The following is a 26529-nucleotide window of genomic DNA, read 5'->3' as shown; positions in this document are numbered from 1 at the left end:
TTGTGTTGACATCCAAGAAACTTGGACCAGAGTTACATGTATCATGAAAACCTTTTTATCTTTTAATTTTATCAGCAAAACCTTAAGAACAAAGATTTATTGAAGATAAAGCAAGAAAGGAAAAACACCAATCTCCATGGCTTTTTTCATTAATTTATAGAGTAACAAAAAACAGAGAACAACATTATCAAACCAACCTAACAGGAACTAACACTTATTTCAAACCTTCTACCTCCCTTGGTTTCACTTTTCCTTATTTTCGATTTGGGACGTTCTCCCAGGTGGCATTAATATTATAATAAGGATGAATAGATCCTAAGTCACAGGATCCCTCCATCGCGGCTGAAAGAAAATGACAATTCATTAAAGAAAAATGCTCGTTAAGAGAGAGAGAGAGAAAAGTTCACTAAAGAAAAATGTTTAAACCAGGAATCCCATTTACTTCCATTTCCACAAGGGCAGCATCTTTTCATCAATGCAAACCTCTCAGTTCTCAACACCACATGTGCATACACTACATGCAACGCAGCCACGCCCAGTGCACGTGCACCCACACACATGGCACGCCTGGCCGCCCATCAGGGAAATATTGCTCTTGATGCAAGTGATGAACTTGTATCTGTCACCCCGGAGGAGAATTCCAGGAGCGATTCTGGGAAACAATATTTTCTATATATGCATTTGCAAGGTTTCAATTACAGCGGTCAATGTTTCTGTTTCTGTGACAATAAGATTCATCTGCTGAGTAAAAACAATAAAATAGAATTGCTAACTAGGGGAATGGGCAAAATTTTGGACCCCTACAATCAAAAATGCACCTTTCCCCATCACAAATGTTTTCCTAATTCAACCTTTCTCACAAGCCGGATTGTATTGTGCAGGATGGAATCCAGTATTCCAGCAACCTGAAAGCCATGAGATCAAGTTTTCGTATGTATTCAACTGTCGAAAACCAAAGAAATCATCTAGATAGATCAAGTGCAAACCGTGAAAATGCCTCCAATGATAGCACAAACATTTGTAATGAAGTGTGAGAAGGATTTTGGAACTTCAGTTACCAAGACCTGATATTCAAAAAAAAAATAAGCGCACAGGCTTTGAATTTGGTAAATGGAAATGCAAGTGTCGGATACCAACCTGCATGGGAGATGGTTCAAAATGGAATTTGGCAACCGGAATATGCAAACTGTGCACCAAACTACTGTGGGACGTATACTCGTACTCCTCTAACAATTTAAATTCCTGAGAGGACTTCCGTGATACTATCTCAGTCTTTACTATTTGAAGGTAATGCTCAATCTGCAAATGCAAACAGAGGGTACATTTAGACCTCCCTGCCCAGCCTTAATTTCATAATAGGTGTGGCACATTTTGACCACTCCTGTTTGTTGCTATCTGACAGGTGATCATTCTCAAAATATCAGCCAGTGTAAATACATGGTTAATATTTCACTTCCTATCCAATCCCTCCTAAAACAATCTATAGCCTGGAGTTCAAGCTGCTCATGCTAAACAATATATTTCTGCTATATGATGAAGCATGTATAAAGTAGCTGACCAATAAGAAAAATTTAAGTACTTAGAAATGGTTGTGAGACTTACAGTAACATTTGCATTAACATCATCAGCATGATTGGTTATGTATGATTGACCTGTTAACCGATCATGGCTTGCACCAAGATATGGTGTCAACCTCTTCAGTTCAGACACCATCCTTGGGGAGAGCTTCTTACCAAATGAAAACTGCGAAATGACATGCGACACGTTTATTTGGGATGGATCAAATGAATGTGCTCCTGAGTGAGCTGAGATGACAAGGTTTCCTGGAACCTGCATAATCAGATGATAGAAAAAAATGATGCACTTCATCAAAACAAACAAGTAAATCCATGGTTTACCAACTTCACTGTTGACATGTTCAGGACAACACTAAATGCTCTAAATCTGTAATGAAACAGATGGAGATACCAAGATAAACATAAACCAACAAACTTCAGCCAAGTACTTTGAGCTGGATTTGGTAATCTCATTTCAACGCCTGGTCCTTCATCCAGGTCCTATTTTGGTATTTGTCCTCTTCCAATATAGAGTGACCATAATCCAATTCCCTCTTCAGATGGGAGCTGTTCAAGGGCATTTTGCCCTAGGTTTGGAAATGCTAAAAGAATTGACAAATCATTTGGGCTACAGGGAACATTTAGTAGCACTTGGAAAGCACAGAAGACAAAAATCAAGATTCCAGATACACTGGCTTGGAACAAGAGGATAGCAAAATATGATGGGACAGCAGGATGTCAAAAATTCAAAATATCAATTGCTCAGGTTCATATGCATGCATGCATGCTATTGACTTCCTGAAAATTGCTGATATAAAGATTGTGATCCATAATGCTGATGCACCATCTCTGCCATGATATTATGGAAGCATTATCTCTAATAACAGGTTTATGTAGGGGTGAAAATAGTATGGATATTATCCGTCTGAATCTGTTTTCATATCCGAATCAATTCGGATATGGACATAAATTTGAGGATCTGGCTAATATCCGTATCTGTATCCACATCCATAAAAAAAAATGAAAATGAATAGACAACTATCCGATCCGTATCCGAATATCTGAATTTACATGTAATCTTATATAATTTTATATAACACTTACTAATTTTTAAGAAAAATATACAATTATATAAATATGTTATTAACTTGATTTATCATCTATTTAGTAACATCTTTAATTCTATAGTCAAAATTTAATTATGTAAGTTATATTTGTCATTATACCCATACTTTTAGTATCCGAGTTATATCCATATCCGTTTAAAACAAACATAGATATGAATTTTTACATCCGAATAATATCCGTATCCATATTCATCAGACAAAACAAATATGGATATGGATATGCTGGTATCCGATGAGTATTCGATCTGGTTTCAGCCCTAGGTTTATGGATACTCCATTATTTAGTGAATGGAGATTTAACAAAGTTTGAAAATAGGAGATGCAACAGAGTTGGGAAGACGTATATTGATCAATGCATCAAATATAACATAAAAAGTATTAAAATTCCTGATATTTAAGTCATATTATTTCATATTTGATATTTTTTTATATTTTTTCAGAAAATAATCAATTATGAGGAATTAATCACAAATCAACAAGCAACGGCTCTTCAACACATGCAGATGAAGCTCATATCTAAATTCCAGCCTGTTAGGTGCACGACACGCAATAATTCAAAGACGCCTAATAGGGATTCAATGAATAAAAGAAAAAAAAAAAAAAAGAGAAAGGTATGAGAGTTAAAAGTGGTGGGACCCAACTGATTAAATGAAATAATGTGGTTCAGGTAAGTGGGCGTGGGAGTGTTTGAAGGCAGAAACTGGGGCTTCATGGGATTTGAATATGGGTCCTCACAGCAAGCGAGCACGTGGATTTTAAATGATCGAGAGTTCGTGCGGGACCGGTCACAAGCGGAAGCTAGCATGCGGTTTGGATGCGGTTTCCACGACGGAACGGCCTAAGACTTGTAATACGAAACAGAGTGGGATATGCGGAAATAACACGGCAAGAAGTCCTATTCCATGATGGATCAAGAGATTGAGTATGTTTAGGATTTTGGAGGCCGTGAAGGCTATAAAAAGAGGCCCAGGCATACAAGAAAAGTATCCAAGAGCAGAAAATAGAGGCAGCGAGAGGCAGCAAAAACAGAGAAAATACAGGAGCAACGAGAGCAAAACGGAATTTTTTTAATTTATTATTTTAGATTTTAGAAAAGAAAGAATATGGAACTGGAGATCTTAATGCGTGACTAAATCCCTTCAACCCGATAATACAATGAAGCCTGTAAATGAATTTTTATTTTCTTTCTTGTATTTAATTTTCATGCAATAAAATTGTACTTTTATTTCATATCTTTTACTTTTCAAAGGTATTGATCTAGCCTACACGATCTATACCCTCTACTGACGTGCCGTGATCCCTGGATACGATACGTGCTTAAGAGAGATAGATCGTGTATGTTAAATTAAACCTTATATCTTGTAATTGAATTTAAATAGTTTATACTCTAATAGGACAAGCCGTGATCTACTGATACAGTCCGTACCCCTTAGAGATAAGCTATACTAATATCCTAATCACAGGAATTAATATTGCAATATTAAAAAAAAAATCTAATTTGCATGGTAAATTCAGAATTCCTGAGTTATCTCTCTGACTTATTTTCTTTCACAAATTAATTTACATTTGCAATTGAATTCTTGCTATTTTATTCTTTCTTTAATCCTTCTATAATCAATTCTCTTTTATTTTTTCTTCTTCAAAAAAAAAAAGAAAAACCATCGCCCTAGATCCCCATGAAAACGATCCCGACTCACCTTATCTATATAGTTTGAGGTGGTTTTTATTCTTGACCGCCTACGACCGCGATCATATATAATACAAGTGCTGACTGATAATATGGTGTGAGGAGTTGATGGGAAGGAAGAAGCACATTTCTATAAAACAAATGCTACCAATTATGGTAATCTAATGCAATGAATATCATTAAGAGGCAGATGGCTGGCTAACATCATTCTAGCTTTTGATCTCATTAAACAAAACAGATAACAAGTCATCATTTTGCTCTATCCACCAGACATACCTCCTTCTGTCCTTGTTGTGGTCTCTTTAATTCTAATAACATCATCAATGGAGATTTTCCATATTAGGTACTCCACCAATCTCATTCTTTATGCATTTAACATAACCTGATATCCTGCATTCCTGCTGTTATTTTCTGTAATTTTGTTGGTGTGTTTATATCTTTCATGTTCTCTTTAAGCTTGAGAAGGCAAGTATACATACATACATACATATGTATGTATATAATGCACCAGTTTTACTACACCTACATCAAATGTATGTGGAAGAAGAAAATAATTAATTTAACCATGGAGAATTTCTAAAATTGCCACATCATCACACCTACTGTTCCAGATGACAAATTGATTGTCATTCTTATCATTCCAAAGACAAATTTATTTCAAAAATCAACAGTTGCATGACACTTGATGTCAATACATGACATGTTTGCACAGCACCTGTGCTGAGTTGCTGTTAGTTTCAACAAAGAAAACAGCATCCTAACTATAGATGAGAAAAGGTTTGATGGTTCTAGGCATAATATTATAACAACTAAGTTAAGAAGTATCACATTATGTCATCTACGGATCACTCTGGCACATATTATATTATTATCATTTCCAAAATTACTTCCTGAAGAGCCCATAGTACTTCTTTCTTTTTTGTAAGATGTCTATAAAATTCAACAAACTCAAAATGGCAAATGAATATAGTGCAGAAACTACCTTTTTGACACGCACAAAACCTTCTATTCTACATCCACTGGTCAACGGCGCAGGCCGTTTTGCTGTATCAATGGTTCGATTGGATTTATCCTCCAATGCCAGTTTATGGGACTCTCTTGGAACAGGTGCAACCAGAGATTCCATTGCCTAAAATTGAGAACTCCAAACAAGCAGTAGACAAGCATCAGGGCTAGCCAATAAAATGAAAATGTATGTGCCTAACTCTTAAGATAGACTTGTACGCTATAAGACATTTATATGCAATAACAGTAATAACAGATTACTGCACATCTAATTTAAATTCAAAAAATAAACATACCGCAACTAAACTTTCTGTATCCCGTTCTCCATAATAAGATTCATGGTCATGGTGTCCATGATTTTCCCTGTTGTAGATGGTATGGTAATGAAAATTATTGAACCAAACAGCAACCAAGATACAACAAAATGACTCTTAATATACTAAAAGTCCATTTGATAGCCCAGGAAACTGGAGGACAGCAGAAATTAATAGAAAGCATCGATAAAAGCTCATTCGGCCTTGTAAAAGTGTAGTGCTTGAAATTTTATAAACATGAATGTCAAAGATTTAGAAGTAACTAAAGGAAATTTTAAGCAAATCAGAAGTACCAAGGATAAAACAAGTTTGCAGGCAATTTATTTATGCAAGCTCACAGGACAAGTTGTGCACAACATTATGTACTTACTCATTGCTTACATGTTTTTCCCTCCATAAATGTATAACAGGATTTTTTTTTTTAATAATTATGCTGCACTAAATGAAGGTTTACATAGAAAATTACCAGCACAATTGCCTCTAAAACCATAGGAGACCTGGAAGCAGAGGTGAGGTTTTTTAAGAACAAAAATATGATAGGCCAAAAGGCATCCATTTAAGCGATTAAATAGATGGTTGTGCTAGAGAGTAAAAAAGAAATAAATAGAATTTGGACATGCTTAACACTGATAATTCAATGCATGAAGAAAACTAAATAATCTTCTCTTCCTGATACTTCTTCCATTGAACCCTTACATATTTTTGGGAGAACTATGGTGTGACTAATAACAAAATAGCAATAGGACATATTGGCATCTTCATTGTTTCTGAAGTCTGAACTTAAAATAAGGGACATTAGAAGTTAGAAGAGTGCTTCTTACATTGAACTCTTAGTTTTTAAAGAACTATGACCAGCAATAGGATATATTGGCATCTTCATTGTTTCTGTAGTCTGAATTTATAATAGGTGACACTAAAGAGTTACCAGAACAGTTGCTTGGAGAGCATGATGAGTCTTACATAGATAATAAACTGCAATTCTTATTTAAAGGAGAATAAAAAGTAAAAACCATGTTTTTAGATTAATAATCATCAAAAGAAATGGCTAGTTAGCTTAATGTCCACTTACCTAATATCACTCCCTCTGCGGAAAATGCGAATAGATGGGTAACCCTGGATATGATGCCTGCACAGATTTCAGATTGCCAAATGATGCTCAATCTTCAACAAGGAAATGACACAAACACCAAATTCATAAAGCAACTTTGAAAGAAACTGCAATAATAAATATGCTATTGCATGATCATGTTAATGTTTGCATACTTACTACTATCCATCTTTTATTCATACAAGATATGGAACAAATTCATTAATTAAAATTTCTCTTCATTCAGGAGATCAAATTAGTAATTCCAAAGTTCTATCTACAATGGGATGAAAGTAGCAGATTTTTTAAAGAATCCTTTTACATAATTCTGATCTTAATATTTCATAGTTTCATTTTGAACTATTGTCCTCTCTTGTTATTTGTGTTCTTTCTTCCTTTATCTGCTCCTTTCCTCTTCTTTCTCCAAAAGTTTTCCTTTCCTCTTCCTCTGAATGGCCTATGAAATTCACCTTTTTTAGAAAAGAGCAGGTTAATTAAACTACGATGAATAGATTACATTTGTATCAAATATTTGCATTGGTATTGACTCAAATCTCAATAGCTTCTTCAAAATGTGGTGGGCCTTTTTTTTGCATGTCTGTGCATGTGGGTGCACAAGAGACAGACCTCTATATGGAGATGGGGTGCATAAAAGAAATAGACCTCTATCTATACAAAGGCTTGATTAAATGAGGATGTTTCTACATGATCACACTATGCAACATGATGGACAATAAAATCAGATTCAAAATTGTTATTTCTCCCTTTTTATTAAAATTTTGTCCTGAATGTTTCAGCTTTTGATCAAACCACCTGACAATTGTTACTTCAATGTATGGTTAAACTTGTAAGCATATTTGTTCTTCAAGCACACTTTATGATGGTTGTCAGTCTTTTATTGGCATAAAGTGCTACATTTCCTATCTAAACATTGCAAAGAAGTGTCACTAGATCCAAGGTGGGTCTGATTTTATGTCATATAATGGATACCCCCATCACAAGGCTAGCAGCAAGGGTCTATATCCTGTATTGGCACTTGTGCATGGTTATCAGCTTGTGTTAGCCTATACTTCATATCACCTTGATGCACAAGCCAGCATGGCATGGTACCCATGAGACAAACATTGATAAAATTTATGCATCCACCAAATATGATGGAAATCAAACATAAAACATTTTTAAAAAATATTAACTAAGAAACAGTAAAAATGGGAAAACAAACTGTAAGTTCATACAAAAACATTAGTCCCTAATCATGGTTACGAATTTTGCTACCCTATATCATGCTAATCTGTGGATCAGACTGCATTCATTAGCAATAGCACGTTTACATCATATTTATCGGCATTAATGTGTGTTTAATGGGAGAACAAAAATACATTGTTCTCAAAAATGTATACTTCCTAATAGAAAAGTTATAAGGAATAATATAATTACCTAAATGTCAAGGAATGGCTTTCCTTCCATTCTCATGGTGTATCTCTTGCTATGTCACGTATAATTCTTGCTGGTGCACAGGAAGTATCATATGGTATCATTATGCTATAATATGGAAATTGTGAACTACCAACCCCTTCATGGCATGAGTATGATATGTGATACTCTAACCTATGTAAGTGTTTAAACAACATATCAGCTCTTTATACTGATGGAAAGGAGTTTCTAAGCCTTTAGTACATTACAAAAAATAATAAAATAAAATAAAATAAAATAAACCATATTCCATAACGTAATTGTAAGCAATGGGATATAGGGCCTGCAGAATTTTTTTTTCATGCAGGGTACATAATGCATATCACTTCAATAATCTAGGAGAGGCATGCAGTATACCGGCAGACAAGCACAGTCACCAATGATGGTAAATCAACAATCTATGGGAACCTAACCTCTGCCAGACACCTCAGTTAGACTCGAACTTAAAACTGTCAGCAACCCAAAACCCTAGAGATGTCAACAAAAACATTCTAAATATGCTAGTTTATCAAGAGTAGAAATGAAATGGACTTGGCATAGCAAGGGCTTCGAATCAAAGATTGATGACCTTTCACTATCTGCATTGTCGGGTGATTCTTTTAGATCTTTCCTTGGTCAGATCCTAGACCGAACACGCCATCCAGCTGTACAACATTTATTTTCTCCTCAGATTTACAAGCCTCTCTTTGCTGTGGTGTGAGGCCAGTAAGTAGCCTCAGCAAAATTGAAACTTTTCACCAGTAATCTCCAATTTATGGAAGTTGTGATAGCAACAAAACCATTTCATTTTTGTATAACCATGGTAATATTTGGGGAGAAGACCTCTAGTTAGGCATTAAGCAAATCTGGTTTCTTGAGCAGGGTTGATGTTTCCAACAAAGCAAACCTGTTAAAAGGATCCTGGGCATATGCCACTTAATTCCCTTCTGTTCTCAGCATTGCTAAATCTGAATTCCCTTACAATTTTCACTAGTAAAAAATTATGCTTACAAAACTTTTTAGGCAACTCAAGAACATGGAGAGAGTAAATGAGCACCATAAGCGGATGTAATCACCTGCCACCATGACTATGAAGTAGCTCAATGATTGCTTTTTGGCAGAGCAAGGATTGAGGTATTGCATGCTGGCAGCACGCCTGCCTCGCAGTCGCACCAGATATACCATATTATGTGATATTATGCCGGTGCTCATGCAAAAGCACCACATCAGGCCAAACATTGGCATGCAGCTGCTTTTGTCCCACTGCTGCATACCTGTAAAGCATTGGCAATCTGGCATGGCATGTATTATCCCACACAAACCATGCTAACCAGCATTTCAATCTACAGGTCAGATTAGCATATTAAATCCTTATTTCAGGTGATTCCATTCCTCCTAATTTTATCTGCTATGATTCTAATGTCTCCTCCAAAGCATTTTCCTTACATGATGATTGCTCATGAGTGGCATGCCATTTACAGTATATAATTTCTCAAGACATCTTCCATGTCGCAGGTTTTCAGCATTCCAAGCTCCATACAGCTTGTGAGATCAATTTTCAGACTAGAAACATAGCATTACCTTTAATTTTCCTGCATCTTGCATGAAGAGCTCCATATTCAAATCCAGAGCAGAAGGGGAATGGTCTATGTCTACTGCAATAGGCAGTTATCATGCAGATATGAGCATATCCACAAGATGAGAGTTCAGGAACAATCTGACTAAGGGAAAAGATTTATACAGAAACTGCTAATCATATGCAAAGTTCAATAACTAAAAATTAGGAAAAGAATTAGCGCAATAAAGAATATAAGATTGTTGACAAGGTCTCAAATACCGTCGTAATGGTACCACCAGTACCATACCATTTTGACGGAAAAGCAGCATGGGTACCACCCTCAAGAGCTAAAATCAGTTGAACCAGTACATTCCGAAAGTACCACTCTGTACTGGCTAATACAGATGGTACTGTACCAACAATACCGGTCGGTACTGATTGCTTTTTGATTCTCTAGATCTTGGTACGCTCCAACCACACTGGTACCTTACTGTACCAATGGAAAACCACTACAGGTGTCAGTAACGTTGTTTAAACCCCTGATACTTGATATATTTATATATGATTCATTTGAAAGCAAGCCAATAGGGCTTGAGTCCAACAACTAGCACACCTACTCCCAGCCCATAAACAAGGAGAAGTTTCAAGTTCAAACGTGAAACGTAGTGCACCAATTTATTTCTCAAAAAAAAGGGAAAAAACAAGGGAGAAAGAAGCAAAAATACTAACAGCCTAGGGGAATACAATACCAATGCCGGAACAGCATTTTTCAATTTGTAATGCAAGAACTGTTTCAGAAATTAGTCATCAAAAATCACAAATGAAACATGAAATCATCACTAGTGGAATGATTCTAGATCACGAATAACATGAGGAATTTTAAAAAAATGATTCAGACATGAAATAACATTATGAATAATCCAAAACTTTCCCAATGCTGAGCCTTTTGACAATATGGGTGAAGTGGAAAACATGAGGGCTGTGCAAGCAGAGTTTCAAATGTAAGAATGAATACAATTAAACATACTCATCTCACATTATGGGCATTAAATGTCAATTAGCACCTGTCTTCTCAGCTAGAGACTGATGACATTCAGTCAACTACAAAGAAATGCATTTAATATCACATTACAACATATGACACATCCTCCAAAATATAGGACAGGAGACAGTAAAAACTATCCAAAGCAGCACATTGAGACCCTATTAAACGATATGGAAAGACTGAGTTAAATGTTTTAAGTTTAAATCATATATATGGAGGCAACATTGGAATGTTGAAATATGTTTGACTTCTCAAATGTGTGGACTTCATAAGAAGAGACATCTAAAGGGTGCACAGAGCCTTTGCATCAGTATCCAAACATTGATGTGTGTGACACATTCACATCAAGCAAGTTGTAGTTTCTTGGACCACTTCTTGACCTTTATCCACAACATGTGCACCCTTACGGTTTAGAAATGGATTATCATATTCCTCAATCATGTCTTTCAATGTATCCCAAGTTGTGATTGCACTCTTCTTTAGGAATCCAAATGTCCATCACTATCTTATTTATACCTCTTATATGATGAAGCAAAACACAGAATTTTGATGCATTGCAACATGCTCAGGCAAGGTCAAAATATTATGTCCGTTACAAGCAGCAGGGTCATCTAGACTTGATTTCAGACAAGAATACATAGTATAATTTGTCTAGCTAATCCAAAGAGAATGAAAACCCTTCAGATTATCCCCAGTTAAAAACTCTCCTTGGGGAAGAATCATATTTTGATCTGTGTCATCAATTTAACAAAGGTTAAACATCAAGCAGGCTTAAAATTTCGAGTTTAATTTCACTGCTCTTGTTAATTATGATATGTACAATTCAGCATTGCAGGTTGTCTTTTGGTGGATCCATCAGTTTCATATTTAAACAAAAAAAAGTAATGCTGATTAGTTTTATGGATGCTTTACTGGGTATATCTGTTGCAGGTATCAGCAGAAATAGCTCCTCCCAATTAATATGATTTTCTAGGCACCAAAAGCCCATTAACATGCTTAAAAGTTACAACACCCTATCCTACAGATGTAAACATAACCTAACAGACCTACTCATGCAAGATAAATGGTAAAGAAGCTGATCTCTAAATTTCTAGTAAGATAAATAATATAAGATATACCTAAGGAATGGAGGAGAAAGAACTACATGTCATTGCAAACTGAAATAGGAAACAATTGCAATATCTCAACTTCGCATTCAATTCCCATGGAACTAATTTCACAATGAGTAACTACTGACATGGAAAATACCTCCTGCACAATCCACCTTCTTCAGTACAATCAACCTTTCCCAAGAGAATTCGCCCATCCATTTCCGGATCATATCTGAACATCAATAAAAACAAAAGTTAAAGACAACTTTCTTCCCCAAGGAAAAGAATATTCAATTTAAAAAAAGAAGAGATTGCAGAATACCTTTCTCTCATTATTTTAGCAGTCCTCTCCCATGATGGTTTCTAGAGCAAATTGTCAAATTTCAAAAACCCAAAATTGAAAGTGAATACAACTCAAAAAATTTATTCACAATATGTTTTCTTTGATAACTATCTTGCAGTAAATGCTGGTACTTCCGAGATTGTATAGGATAAGTATGAGCAATTAATCACAAGTCTACTATCATAAGTAATTAACATAGGCATAATAATATAGGAATTCAGTCAAGGACAATCACTCTTATTTACTTATCCTATAGGAAATAGAATGAACAATCTGCATAGAAACCCATGCATAAAGAAAGATAAGAGAAAGCAGCTTCAAAAGTGCAAATTATAGACATTGCCAGCTTCTGGCATTTTATGGGGATGAGTAACTACCATAATTTCATTAACCACTATTGGAGGGCTTTAACTCAACTGGACGGTGCTTGTTCTCGGAATGTAACCAAGAGGATGGAAGAAGTTCATGAAGAAAGAACTACGCCCCAACTTGTAAATATAAATTTGCTTCTACCTTTGTAAAAGTAAAATCTTCCCTCCACCCAGGATGGTGATACAAATGGAAGTGTTCCATCTTTATAATAAAAATGACGAGCCAGAATCTTCTACGTATGGTGCAACACCAGCTTCAGAAATTCTTTGCAATCATGAACCTATACCCATTCCAAGGTTGTTATTCTCTCTCTCTCTCTCACGTTCCCGGCTCCATCTCCCCTTCCCAGTTCAGGTAACTAAGCAGTAGAGAGATGAAGTAAACAGCAGTGCCTTGTCTCATAGCATGCATTCTTGTACCATATGTAGGCCATAAAGTGCTACTAAACAATTGCAGGCAGCATAGTTAGGAACCAAATGAAATGATAAGGATGCAGGCATCTTTTCATGCAATTGCACATACAGCCTGGCTATGGAATCAAAACAGATATTTTATTTTGAATAGATGTTTCCTCTTCTGTTACTTTATATAAGTAGCAAATCTGGCAAGTTACAGGAATTTAATGTAACTCCAGTCCCAAGCATCTTACACTACATTGATCACTGAGTTGCTAGTATCACCATTGTAGCCTGATGAAGGGCTGGAGATCAGAAAAATGGTTCATACATGACATTCCAAAGATGTTAGTGTCTATTTATCTGCCTTACGACTAACTTATGATAAATAGCAGGATTTCACTACTAACTATAGGTAAGCAGCAAGCATACCTTTCTCAATGGTAAACATGCAACAGCCTAGCACCTCACCTATAAAGACTAGCTAAAAAGTGTTATTTAGATTCTTTGATCCTATATAAGTATCCAAGACCTACATAATGCATAGCCGATGTAGGACTAAACACACACCTACACGGGTCCTCACATACTCCCCCAATTAAGCCCTAGCATCCTCGCCAAGCCAAGGTTCCAAATCCATTCATATGCAATTACAATTACCACATCCAATCACAAACAATACAAAGTGCCCATGGTCAACCCAAATGGGCCTGTGCTGCAGTATCTCCCTAATTCACATGGGCTATAGACTAGATCTACTCCGATATCATTTGTAACACCTCAAAATCTCACCCAAAAAAACTAGCCAAAAGTTGTGATTTGGGTTCCTTGGTCCTGTATAAATATCCAAGATCTATCCAGTGCATAGCCTATGTGGGACTAACACATACCCACACGAGTCCTTGCAAAACAATTTAACTTGCATTTGAAAAATAAACTACATCTACTTTTTAGTTTAAAACAAAGTAAAGACCTCATGATTCATACACAGGCAGTCAAGTTGCAAGTATTATAAAAAATTTTGGCGCTTTATGAATTATGTGATCCAGGATTGGACAGATTAGTTTGACTACTAAATAAGTTCAAGGTAAAAATAGATTATTAGTGACAAAACTATCATGCACATGGGTCAGCCCATGGGCCATAGTTTACCTTGTTCAAGTTGGGCCATTAGGCCAATCCAAATGAAAATTTGGGGTATCCTTGGACCAGACTCAGATGTTTAAATAATTGGCCTACTGTCTTCCAAGTTCCAACTAGCAGAACATAAAGTGATTCAAAAAGCAGTGAAACATTATTTGAAGTAACCAAGACAAGAGGTGGAACCATCTCAAACCACTTGGTTCAAGGGGGAGGAAAGGAGAGAGAGAGGAAGAGAGCATCGGAGGCCTACCAAAGCCGTTAGAGGGCTGTTGCGCCTGTTGGAGAGGGCCAAAAGGCCAACAAGGAGGAGAGGAGAGAGAGAGAGAGAGAGAGAGAGAGAGAGAGAGAGAGAGACTCGGATGAACTTTCCCCTTTTTTATTTTGCTGATATCAGATATATCAGGTGAAGTCACAGCGGCATCTCCGACCTCCCCCAATATCCCAAAAAAAAAAAAAAAAAAAGATGAAATAGGGGCTTCCACCCCTATTCCAACAGCCGCCTCCAACACTCTGACAGCCTCAGTGGGCCTCCAGAGACTCTCTTTTCACTCCTTCCCTCTCCTCCTTCCCTCCCCCCCTCGCTGGCCCTCCTCCAACCCTCCATCAAGCATAGCAACCCTTCAGCAGCCTACAGAGGCTCTCTCTCTCTCCCCCTCTCCCTCTTCTTCCCTCCTCCCCTCTCTCTCTTTTCTTCTCTTTCCTTCTCCCTCCATCATGCTGTGTCGGTTAGAGCATCCAGTACAGAACAGTACGGAGGCGTACTGAACCATACCACTAGCTAATTGATCCAGGCCCTAGCATGGGCAAAGCAAACCTTGGACCATGATATATCAAATTGTGTTATATTAACTTAAGGAAAATGATGAGTTTTTTGCAATTTTTAAAGAAGATCAGGGAATAAACCACAGACAATACTGCACATCTACTCACTGATTCATACATATAATGATATGATGAACCTCCTCAAAAACTTGCATGCACCATCATTCTTGGTCTCACAAAGTTGGCCAAATCAATTGCTATCAACAATTAAACCCCAAAAAAGATAGCATGGCCAGCTTGCCATTATGGATATAATACCAATGCGTTGTGTTATATTAACTTAAGGAAAATGATGAGTTTTTTGCAATTTTTAAAGAAGATCAAAGAATAAACCACATACAATACTGCACAAGTACTCACTAATTCATACATATGATGATATGAATCTCCACAAAAACTTGCATGCACCATCATTCTGGTCTCACAAAGTTGGCCAAATTAATTGCTATTAACAATTAAACCCCAAAAAAGATAGCATGGCCAGCTTGCCATTATGGATATAATACCAATGTCGAGTCAGCTTGCCATTTAGTAGACAGGCTTAAGAATTCTAAATATCCTATCATCCAGACTTGCACATCCACCATCTTGCACACTGCTTGGGTTGTAACTCTTGGGATGGTCCTAGACAAGCTCTGGTTCAGCCTAAGCCTAAAGCATATTGTCAGTCCATTGAAGAATTTGTTCCTTACTAAAAATGAAACTACCATCACAATGCTGTCATTTACATTCCACATGATAATGCAGATAAAGGTATATCCTGACATTTAAACTAACATATGTATTGAAACATTAAAAATGATAAATTTACCAAGCGATTGCTCCAATAACACCAAGGTGCATAAAAATTGACAACCAAAATGGAATACCTGTAAAAGAGATGCTTAAAGTCAGCTATAAGGAGATTGCTCATGAAATACAGTAATTAATTGTAAAATGGCTATGCTCCTGTGATGCTTACTAGATGAGATGTTATACTGTACAAGTATTTTTCATATTGCAGGCCCCATAAGGTATCAAAATAGACCATGGAGAAAAAGAATTTAGATGGTTCACTAATTCAGTTTTACAAATCAACTGTATATTTCTCAGAGAGAAGAAGTTCCAAGATTCACGAAATGCGCTAGCCTAATATATATAAGAGTACATGAATTATCTATCCATGTACTTGAATATTCATATATGCATGTAAGAGAGAAAAATAGTTAAACTAGAACCATGCTACTGCAATTAGAACTTGAATACTAGTAGTGCAAAACAAATTTTTCTAATTAATTGAACATCTCACACTAGTAATCATAATTGGCAACATCCAGAATGCCACAAAGCAAAAGGGTAATATTATTTTAAGGTTTCTTACCTATGACTTTAACAGACATGAAATGGACAGTTCAGTTTGGCCAGTGTGTCAAAACATATGGTGCACCATACAAATTAACAATCCATATAATGGATCTTGATATAGACATCTCAGAAGAAAAGCCATAAAAACTAAAACAAAGTAGGCTTGGATGTTTTTAGCCATAAATCCAATCAAATTAGTGTATCTCATCTCCAAATGACAACCTGATGCATTAGTTAGAATTCTCCAAAAAATATTTGGCTTTTACAGTTAAGCATAAGAACTTCGTGATTATGTTTTGATATGGATTTTCAAATTGAATGGATCGTCAATGATTTAATCAAATTTTATCAATTTCTCTGTGCACACATAGATATAAATTGAATGTGTTGGCATATGTTCATGCATGTTTATTGAGTGTATGTTTATTCTGAAGTGAAGTTTCAAACATCAAGGTACAGAGGCATATTGTCAAGATTCAGCATGGTAAGTCCCATACTGCATATCATATCAGCACATTGTACCAGCCGATGCAGCTTGAATTTTCCAACACACCCCTGGTATGGCTTATTTTGGCCTCTGATTTTGTTTTTTTAATGTTTTATTATCTAAATGCCCAGGTTATGCATAAATATGGTAAACGTATTAATCTAAATGCCCTAATGATCCGCTTCAATGTATGCTGAAGCTTTTCTATCGCTATTTGACATTTTTTATCCTTTTTGGTTAGGTAACCTCACATGACTTATCATAAGGAATATGTTAAATAACTATATTGTGCATTAACAATTAAATTTACTACATTCACATCAAATCAGTGGACTAATTTATCACACTGATGATTGTGAAGACAGAAGATTATACTACTAGCACTGATCTGACAAATGAACAAAGAATCCATGGAACATATTATTAAACAAACAATGACCATGTTTTTGACCATATTCTAGCCTCTAACTGACAATTTTCCAGCAATCCAGCTCCAAAGGCACAAATTGTCATTGCAATGATTTCCCCACTGCTTCACTGCAATTCCCACCTTTAAGTTATGGAAAACAGGAAAAAGAAGAAAAAAAAAAACCCTTTAGAGGGAATCTTTGGGCTTGGTTCCCCAAAACAGAGACATCCAGAGGCTGTGTGTCAGCACTTTGCCAGCAAGGGGCTGGTATTGCCAGTATTCTGGACCATGGTTTGAAGGTAAAATATTGTATGACTTTTGAACCAAGATTTGAATCAATAAGGCTTACTTGCTGTTACATGCTGATTTAATGCATCACCCAATCATTATGTCTAGGATTATTTAAAATATGGATGACAAGAACTCATGACTAGAAAGATTTAGAAATCAACTTGTAAGGTGAAAGGGCATGCTTTTTTTTATTAAGTCAACATCATGATTGTGAGACAAATTTACCCATTCTTCTGTGCGCTACCCATCAACATGTCAATGTTTAAGGCTTGTTGAAAAGTTTATTCTAGAAAGAATAATGAGGGACTCTATATGTCCCATCCAAGGTTTTCTATACCAACCTGTGCTGCCCAGTATCAGGTGCACCACACCAACCTTTTTTCACCCATATGGAATGAGGGCCCGATATGATACTATACTGACACATGATAAGCTGCAGTCTTACCTCCAGTATGTGCCAATGTAGGAGTGTACCTTACGACCCGCTTACCAGACAAGGTCCGTTGCAGGGACTGAATACCTTGATGCTCAAACCTTACCTTTAATTACCACACATAGAACATCTCCACAAACACTTTCACAAACGAATAACTTGCTTTTTCAGCCAGCAACTCAGACCTTCATATGGAAACTAAATTTATGCAAGTCTGACTAAATGCATAAACAGAGAATTTTTCTAGCCTAACCACAATTTGTTGACAACATGGATTCAGAAACTGCCAGAACAGGAATATACAACCAGTACTGTCCCATTCTGGTGTGAAACTTGCATCGGTATGAGTCCTGGGATGCTGAAACCCTGTTTACCGGTGCATGTGGATGGTACCACATTGGTATGTACCAGCAGTTTTTTTCTTCTTCTTTTTTTTTTTTTTTTGGTGGGCGGGTGGAGGGGGACACTGTCAGATTCAGTACATACCGTTGGTACTGCATACCTATACTGTTCCATTCCAACAGGAAAACAATATGGGATTCGGTACTGATATTTAAAACCTTGGTTGACACATTTATGGCATCGACACCATATTAGCTCGCATTGTATAGATGGCCTACTACATTTGCAACAAAGATTCAGATGCTAACTAGCAAATGCAAAATACTACTAATGGATTTGGCATTCAAAAGCAAGAATTATAAGCATATTGCTGAGACACAATAACAAAGTATGATGCCACTAATAAACTATAATACGCCAGGAACCATACAAAATATGAAGAGCTAAAACCACCTACTTACCGATGTGCAAATTTCTCGAAATTGTCAGCAGTTATAGAAATTGAACCTTCACCATATTCTTCTTCAGTATCATCTCCATGTCTATTCACTTTTGGGATAGGTCCTGGGTGGTATTCAGATCCGGTTGGTATTAAATTGGGATCTATTGAAAATTTGCGAACGGTTTTTGTAATATTCAACCTGTTCTGCAAATTAGTGAATGTGACCTCCAGTTAATACTTAAACCATAAGAAAGGATAGTCCAGATGAAAGTGATCAGCATCCAATTTTGGTATCAAAAATAAATAACCGTTCAGGCAAAATCATTTTACAGATGAAATTCATGAAAGAATAAATGCAGAATTCTATTTTACTTTCCTTCTTAGGGTAGGCAGATATTTTACTTTAAAAGAGAAAAAGCATACAATCTAGAAGCAGGATTAATGAATGTCGAATTGTTGGTAGATCTTGAAGAGGACTGTTTCCTGCTCTTTTTGCATTATTTCCAATGTCATCACAATCATTAGATTTTTAATGGTCTAAGCCAACTGTGATGACAATGTCTTACCTTTGAAGAAATCTTTCATGTCCTTATAACAAAGCGCAATGTCAGTAAAGCAGCATAAAAAATCAAGCCAAACATATCTTAGATCATGATAGATCATTTATACATCAGCACCATGGTACACTTTTTATATCAAAACACAGGAACAAAAAATTGAAAGGGACAGACATGCATGCACCTCACATGCATGATTGATCAAATCTCATACTATTGCTATATGTACATAGTGATCATCCAATATATGCTGATGGTAGCAAGCTCATTAGCTTACCTTGATAGATTTTCTACAGTAAATCATGCAGGCATGCTCCCACACAGGGATGTGACAATGCACTCCAAATGGATGCAAGACTCAGTAATTTATTCACAACTACTCTGTTAATTTGGTTGTATTCAGTTCTCAGTGGCATAACAGAAGGTTCCTATTAAGTGCTGATGTTTCATACATTAATAGCCATCAGCAATTCAGCATTATGTAGTTAGGTGCAAAGAAAATCCAGATTATGTGCTTAAATGAGTGGAACATTAATGACTATGCAACCAATAGCATTGGTTTCTGACATGCTGGAACTGCCAGTGCATTAGCATATAATCTGAGAGTGTATGATTAAAAAGCTCAGCATGGAATATCCTACTCCAAGGCAAGGTTTTAAATCCCGTGGGACGAAAGTGTCTGATTTTCCGTGGAATGGGATGCCCCGCTATCTTGTCTCGTTCGAATAGTAGTCCCGATCATACATCCAATAGATATCTCCATCTTTCTCCCTTTCTTCCTTTTTCTTTCTTTCTTTTTCTCTTTTGCTTCATTCTTTCTTTACCTCTACCTTTCTTTCTTCCTTTCCTTTTTCTTTCTTTTTCTTCTCCTTCCTTTTCTTTCTTTTTCTTTCCCTTCCTTTCTTTTTTTCATTTTCTTCTTCTTTCCTTTCATTTTTTTTTCTTCATCTTTTCTTCCTTTCTTCTTTCCTCTTTCTTCTTCTCTCCCCACATGGATGGGTTCAAAGTCCTAAACCCATCTCGTCCCATTTTCTCATAGAAAAGAGATGACATGGCTGGGATGCCCCTTGTCCCCAGGACGTAAAACCTTGATCCAAGGTAAATAAGCGGAACTTAAATGCACATTCTATCCAAATATATTGAAGCTTTAAACAGTATAATGTATGTTCAGAACTCATTAAACATTTTTGGACAGATTGCACCCACCACAGGCATTTAAACAGTATCATGAAGCTTTAAGCAGGATAATGCGGTGGGACAGGGGGACATTTGCTGACCATTTTAACAGTAATGAACCAACCTAAGGCCATTTTGCATGGCATCAAAAGACAATAGATACTATTCTTCTCTGCTGACTAATACACCAACTTTATCTCACAGAATGGATGAAATGACTTTATCACACCACATATGTACTGAATGTGTATTGTACCATATGTAGATACAAAATTATATATGTGATTCCTTCGTAGAAGAAATCTTTTATTTAGGGTGGTGCATCCACTTCCGAATCTCCTTGGAAACTCATCACAGTGCTTGCTTCCTAAGTGTTTTCTTACTAATCTTTTTAAAGAAGACCACTTCCACAACACACTTCTGGTAACTAAGGTAAATGCATAAACTTATATGCATATAATCATATACACACATACAAATTCTTATATACATGGATATTTATATTTATTTACATACATATAAGTGTGCATGTAAATACATGCACACAAGCATGCACACACATGTACCTTAAAAGAGCATCTTTACCGGAGCTATATGAGCTAATCCAAGTAAAGATATATCTGCCAAGGTATATCACCATATGCAAGAAAAAGGAAAGCAGCAGTAATATATAACAAAGAATAGCCACTTACTGTTCCCAATACATCACTCACATCAACTGATGCAAATTCCATGAGAGTGCAGGAAAACTACAAAACAGATTTTACTAAGTAAGATATGTGCACAAAATGCCGACAAATCCAAAGAACTGGATGAGTACCTTTAAACAACAACAAAGATGGTTTTACCTTATATTAAAATCGATGCGCAAGAACTCCCCATCTGTACTTTTATCAACAATTATTGATGTAGATGTGCTCACTGTCAGGTAATCATTCAGCTCCTGGAAAACAAGAATCCATTCAATAATTCTGGAAATTACTAACTCCATAAGTACCATCTAAAAATTAAATTTTCTTTCCGAAAAATTGAACCGTGCTACATGTTTTTGATGAATATTATCGCTACATTGATCATGAAGATGGTGGTTGATCCTAGAGTAGATTAACATGTGAAAAGTGTGATGAAAGAGAAAAGGACTTTTGCAACTAACCACCTATAAGACTGCAAAAAAAATCTCACTTGCTGATAATTACCTTGACCTCAGAAAGTCAAGCCATTTGCAGAACAAGCCATGACATGTAATCATGTCAAAAACATGAAATATTTCATGGGTATTCTTCCAGCAGTATCTCCATTTAAATTTTAAATAACTACTCCATCCTTCCTTTAATGTTTTCTTCTCAAAATTCCAACCCACTCAACCACTGAGAGTCCCTATTTAATGATGAACAAGAGGCATCATGGGCATTTTCACCTTAACCATCCAACTCAATTTAGAAAAACTAACAATATGTTTTTCTTTCTTTAATAGATAGTCCCACTGATAAGAGATTGTCAATATTTAATTGTAAATTGATATGCAACAATACTAAAAAAAAAGTGGAAAAGCTAAGAACTGGTAAAAGTGTCCTTAAATCAGAAAATTAATTTATTAATGAATTTCCAAGTATTCACAAATTAATACACTATATTGATCATATTATTTTCTCACAAGAAAAAGTAAGAAGAGAAGAAAAGAACCCACCATTCCAAATAAAAACATCATAGAAAGTGCTGCAATGATAGATAATCCAGCACCTGAAAGTGATGCCTCCGTCAAGTCTCTAGGTATTTTCCTGTGCTCAAAAAATGGGTGTTATATACTATACATTCAATAGCAGCACTCACAGTTGCTCTTTAAGGGGGAGAAAATTACTTGGAAAAGAAAAAACAATTAACTTTGTCTAAATATCATATAAAACAACGAAAACACTTAAAGCTTACAATAAACAAAATTCACATCACAATATTTTAGAAACATAATTGCAGCATCAAACATCGATTGTTCCTTCATATTATACTAAATTTATCCATGCACAAAACTATAAATATGTACATAATGTATTCTTTCCAAAACATATATGTCAAAATCATTACAAACATCAAAGAAAACAAATGTAAGTGTTGGTCCATACTGTTCCATGCTATCTGATTTGTACAGTAGCACACAACTTCTAGCCATATATTATATAGGCCTCATTTATTTTCTTTATTATTTATTTTTCAATAATTTTAATTAACATTTTATTGAGTTTTATTTATTTTGACCAAGACTGCTGAATTGGAGCTGAAACTACCAAATTTGAGGCTCATTTGTTTGGGCAAGACCAAACTGCAAACCAAGTTTCCAACTTTTAAGTCAAATTTAAGTAAGTATTCACATCAACTATCCGAGAACTGTACAAATCGTTATGAAATGGATTGAAGATGAGAAAAATCAGTATCGCAGAAACTTGGAATGAGTGCCAAATGTGTACGTATACCAAGTGATCAGCACTTTGACTTCAAAAATCTTGACATGGAGACAGTGCCCTATAATACAAATTGTCAACATATGATATATAAATATGTCAGAAGTTGTCTACTGCTAGCATAAACAGACAAATTTAAATTCATAACATGGTGATAATAAAGAAAAAGAAGATGCAGGTGTGACATTTAACTAGAAGTGTCTGGCTACTTTAGACTAATATTGTTTAGTATTAAGCAGTAACATGGTCTAAAATTCAAGTGCCAAAAATTTCCATAAGAAGCTTTTTGACAAAATACTCCAAAAGGTAGTGCCAACTATTGAACTTCCAGCTAAAGTAAGTAAATTCTCCATTTCTGAACTACCAGAAGTCATATCCAACTATCAAAAAGAGTCAGCACCTAATAATTTTGGAAAAAAAAAAAAAGAGAGCCAAGTACTGCAGCCTTTAAATTTTGTATAGAACTAAGTTGTGTTGGTATATGTTAAAATATTTCCTATTATGTAAACAATGAGCTATATAACTTGCATTTTACAATTTTTTTAGCTATAAAAACCCAAAGAATTTTTTTGGATTAAAACACAATGTGAACTTCCAACACCAACTTTTTTGTGTAGGTTGTCCCCTTGACAGTAAACATTTTTTTTCTAGTTTCATTTATTTGGTAAATAACAGACCCTTGTTGTATAGAGAGGATAGGACAAGTTAGAGCTGACAAAGTAGGCCAATTCATTGTACATATGGTAAATACACATAAGAACACTATGTGAACATGTGCATATATATGTTTTGCATGTTGTCACTCAATCTACTCTTTTATACTTCGTCATGAGTCATGTGTATATGGATCTTGTAGATACATGCAATAATTAATGCAATGTGATGCATAAAGGATGCATGTTCTATATGTATCTTAGAATCTTGGCATGCATGGGAGATCTCCAACACTGAGTTAAATTAACACGACGAGGGAAGAGGGTCAATAGCTAAATTCTTGCTGTCACCAATTGTCATGGACTTCACTAATAAACAACAGTAAGTCATCATTCTTGGCTTTATTGTATGATCATAAAGGCCGAATTACATAAGGATAACTTGTGTAGCCCTCTCACAGCTTTCAAATAAATCTATTCGCCAATAAAGTCCTTATTAGATTATAGTTTCAGTTCAAAGGCAGGCTACCAGATTTTCCATTGAATTTTGAACCCAATTGCACCCCTTGCTTGACTCCTTTAAGCCTCCTCTACCTTCCAAATTTCCAATTTGACGTCTGTTTGTACATCAGGTCAAAATTGTGCCAATTCAACCAACATTATAAATAGGAACACTAATCAGGCGTAGCCAATTGACTTCTCAAAAAAGATGCAACATTATTGTTTAGCAATAGTTGTTTCTCTTACAACCCACATAACACAACAATCACCCCATAACCTTGGTATTGTTGTGAAACATCACCATGAATATTTGTTTGTCCAAGGGGATTGTTTTCCCCTTTTTCCTTTACAGAAACAGCTAGTAAGCCTCAACATACTAGTTCATGAAACCACTGTCTTGCGACGCTATCAGCATAGCATGAACCACAACTTCATGTTGCCTATAGCCCTCACTCGATATCCATTTCCTCACCTTGCCTACACACCTTGCTTGTCAGCCCTGATATCCTGTAGCCCCCACACTTACGACCCACTTGCTAAGCTAGCTTTCCCTCTTGCTGCCTGATCATGCCTGCCTCCAGCTTCTCTCTCTCTCTCTCTCAGTTTGTCTGTGTGCACCTGGCCTCATCCAAGATTTGCACCTGGCCCCCAGAGTCTGACATCAGACTAAGCTGGCCCAAACCTGGCTATACACTATCAGATGGGAATTTGGTTTTCATATTTTTATCCGATGCAAAATTTTTCAAGGCGCTAATATCATGCAATTAAAATTTTTGAAAGGAAAGAAAAGATAAACCTAAATGCACTACCAACAATAAATAAATACAAACAATACAGAAACAAAGAACAGGCATCATTCCATTTCTTTGGTTTCATGAATCCTAATTCACCGATCGTTACTCTAAAACCTTTTTTCCACTTCCACAACCCCTACCAGGTGGCCAACTTGGTGCAAGGACAAACCATCCCGAGACATCAATTGAACCCACAGCATTAGCCCCATACAGCCCTCCCAATCTGGATTACATCCTTCAGCCAAATAAATCCACTCTTTTCACTCTCCATGCCATTAAGCCCATAAAATTTGCCGATCATCAAGAAAACAAGATTCTTTCAGAACGATTAAGAAAACAGCATCGACAACAAATTTTAACGGAGGAAAAAGTTAAATCTTGAAACAAATCACGAGATCAATAAAAGCCCGACAAGAATGGTCACTTCTTCACTGATTCGTCAGGAATTGAGGAAGACGCGGCATTCCCGACAGAGAAAGCGAGCGATTCTTGACGAGATTCGGATAGGGTTTGAGATCTGACCTGTAGAAATCGACCGATTTGAGCTTGCTGGCGGACAACATGGTTTCCAGCGAGAGAATGAGAGAGAAAGAGATGATCCGCGACTCCGCCCCGAGCCGACGAGGCTTTTGAATCTACCAAGTGGAATGGCGTCGGAGAATTGTTTTCGGCTCTTTCCCTTCAAGGCCTGGTACGCTGGCTAATGCTGGATCTCGTCTCCAGGAGCATAACCCGTGGGGTGGAAGTAGACAAAAAAATCCCACTGAGTGTAGGAGTGGATGGGACCCTTGTGACATAAGCGGCTGAGAGGCGCGCTCTTGCTGCGTCGGTATCGTCGTATCGATTAAGGTTCCTTTTCTTCGGTTATTTTTGTGTACTCGGACTCCATCCGCAGCACAGTCGTTTTTGTCCCCTCCGCTCCTGTCTCTCTCTCTCTCTTCTTTTTTTTTCCTTAGATTTTATTTTTTTTTGTTATTATATAAACCTCCCAAACCAGCCTCCAACTTATAGGTGTTGAATCACGAATGCCAGGAAAACCTATTTCTCACCTATAAACATAAATCAAGGGCGGGTTTGGTTTGCCACAGAAATTAAATTAAAATTATTGAAATAAATTAAAATAAAATTAAAATTTTTCATATTTTTAATATTTTTTATTTTTGATTTCAAAATAAATAAAGAGATAGATAAATTTCAACTGTATCTTACCTCAAATCAAAAGGAGAGATGGTGAAATGGTAGACACTATGGATTGATGGGATTGAGTCTTGTTGTGGAAATCTATTAAATGGTAACATACAAATTCAGAGAAATTCTAGAATTAAAAACAGATAATTCTAATCCAAATCTTTATTTTAAGAAAATAAGTGTTTATAAAACTAGAATAAAAAAAATGATAGGTGCAGAGATTCAATCAAAATCAGATTCAACATAAACTTCGAATATTGGAGGAGAGTAGGAATTGAATTTTGGAGGATTCAAATATTTTTGTTCTTCTCTTAAATCAAAATAAAAATGAAACCTCTCCAATCAAAATAAAAATAGAAGTCATTTCTTCCCATGATCATTTCAGAGTCCAAATCCCTCCAATTAAAAATATTCTTATGTTCTTAAATTATTAAGTATATGAATATTAAATAGTATTCAAAT

General features: G+C 36.0%; 1 protein-coding gene across 1 annotated transcript; it reads right to left on the bottom strand.

The window, feature by feature from the left end:
* Nucleotides 1–650: 650 nt before the first annotated feature.
* Nucleotides 651–25640, bottom strand: LOC105046923 (protein disulfide isomerase-like 5-4). The gene is given in 16 exon segments (XM_073259434.1): nt 651–905; nt 987–1064; nt 1138–1299; nt 1603–1830; nt 5353–5499; nt 5672–5738; nt 6759–6815; nt 12080–12154; nt 12245–12285; nt 15809–15866; nt 18765–18949; nt 21171–21211; nt 21214–21227; nt 21327–21421; nt 22166–22256; nt 25402–25640. Coding segments are annotated over 16 exon segments (1458 nt in total). The 5' UTR covers nt 25443–25640; the 3' UTR covers nt 651–827.
* Between the last annotated feature and the right edge of the window lie 889 nt (nt 25641–26529).

Source organism: Elaeis guineensis, chromosome 6 (assembly GCF_000442705.2).
Source record: "Elaeis guineensis isolate ETL-2024a chromosome 6, EG11, whole genome shotgun sequence".
Taxonomy (NCBI): domain Eukaryota; kingdom Viridiplantae; phylum Streptophyta; class Magnoliopsida; order Arecales; family Arecaceae; genus Elaeis; species Elaeis guineensis.
Note: the sequence above shows the minus strand (reverse complement) of the source record. Positions and strands in the feature narration are given on the sequence as shown.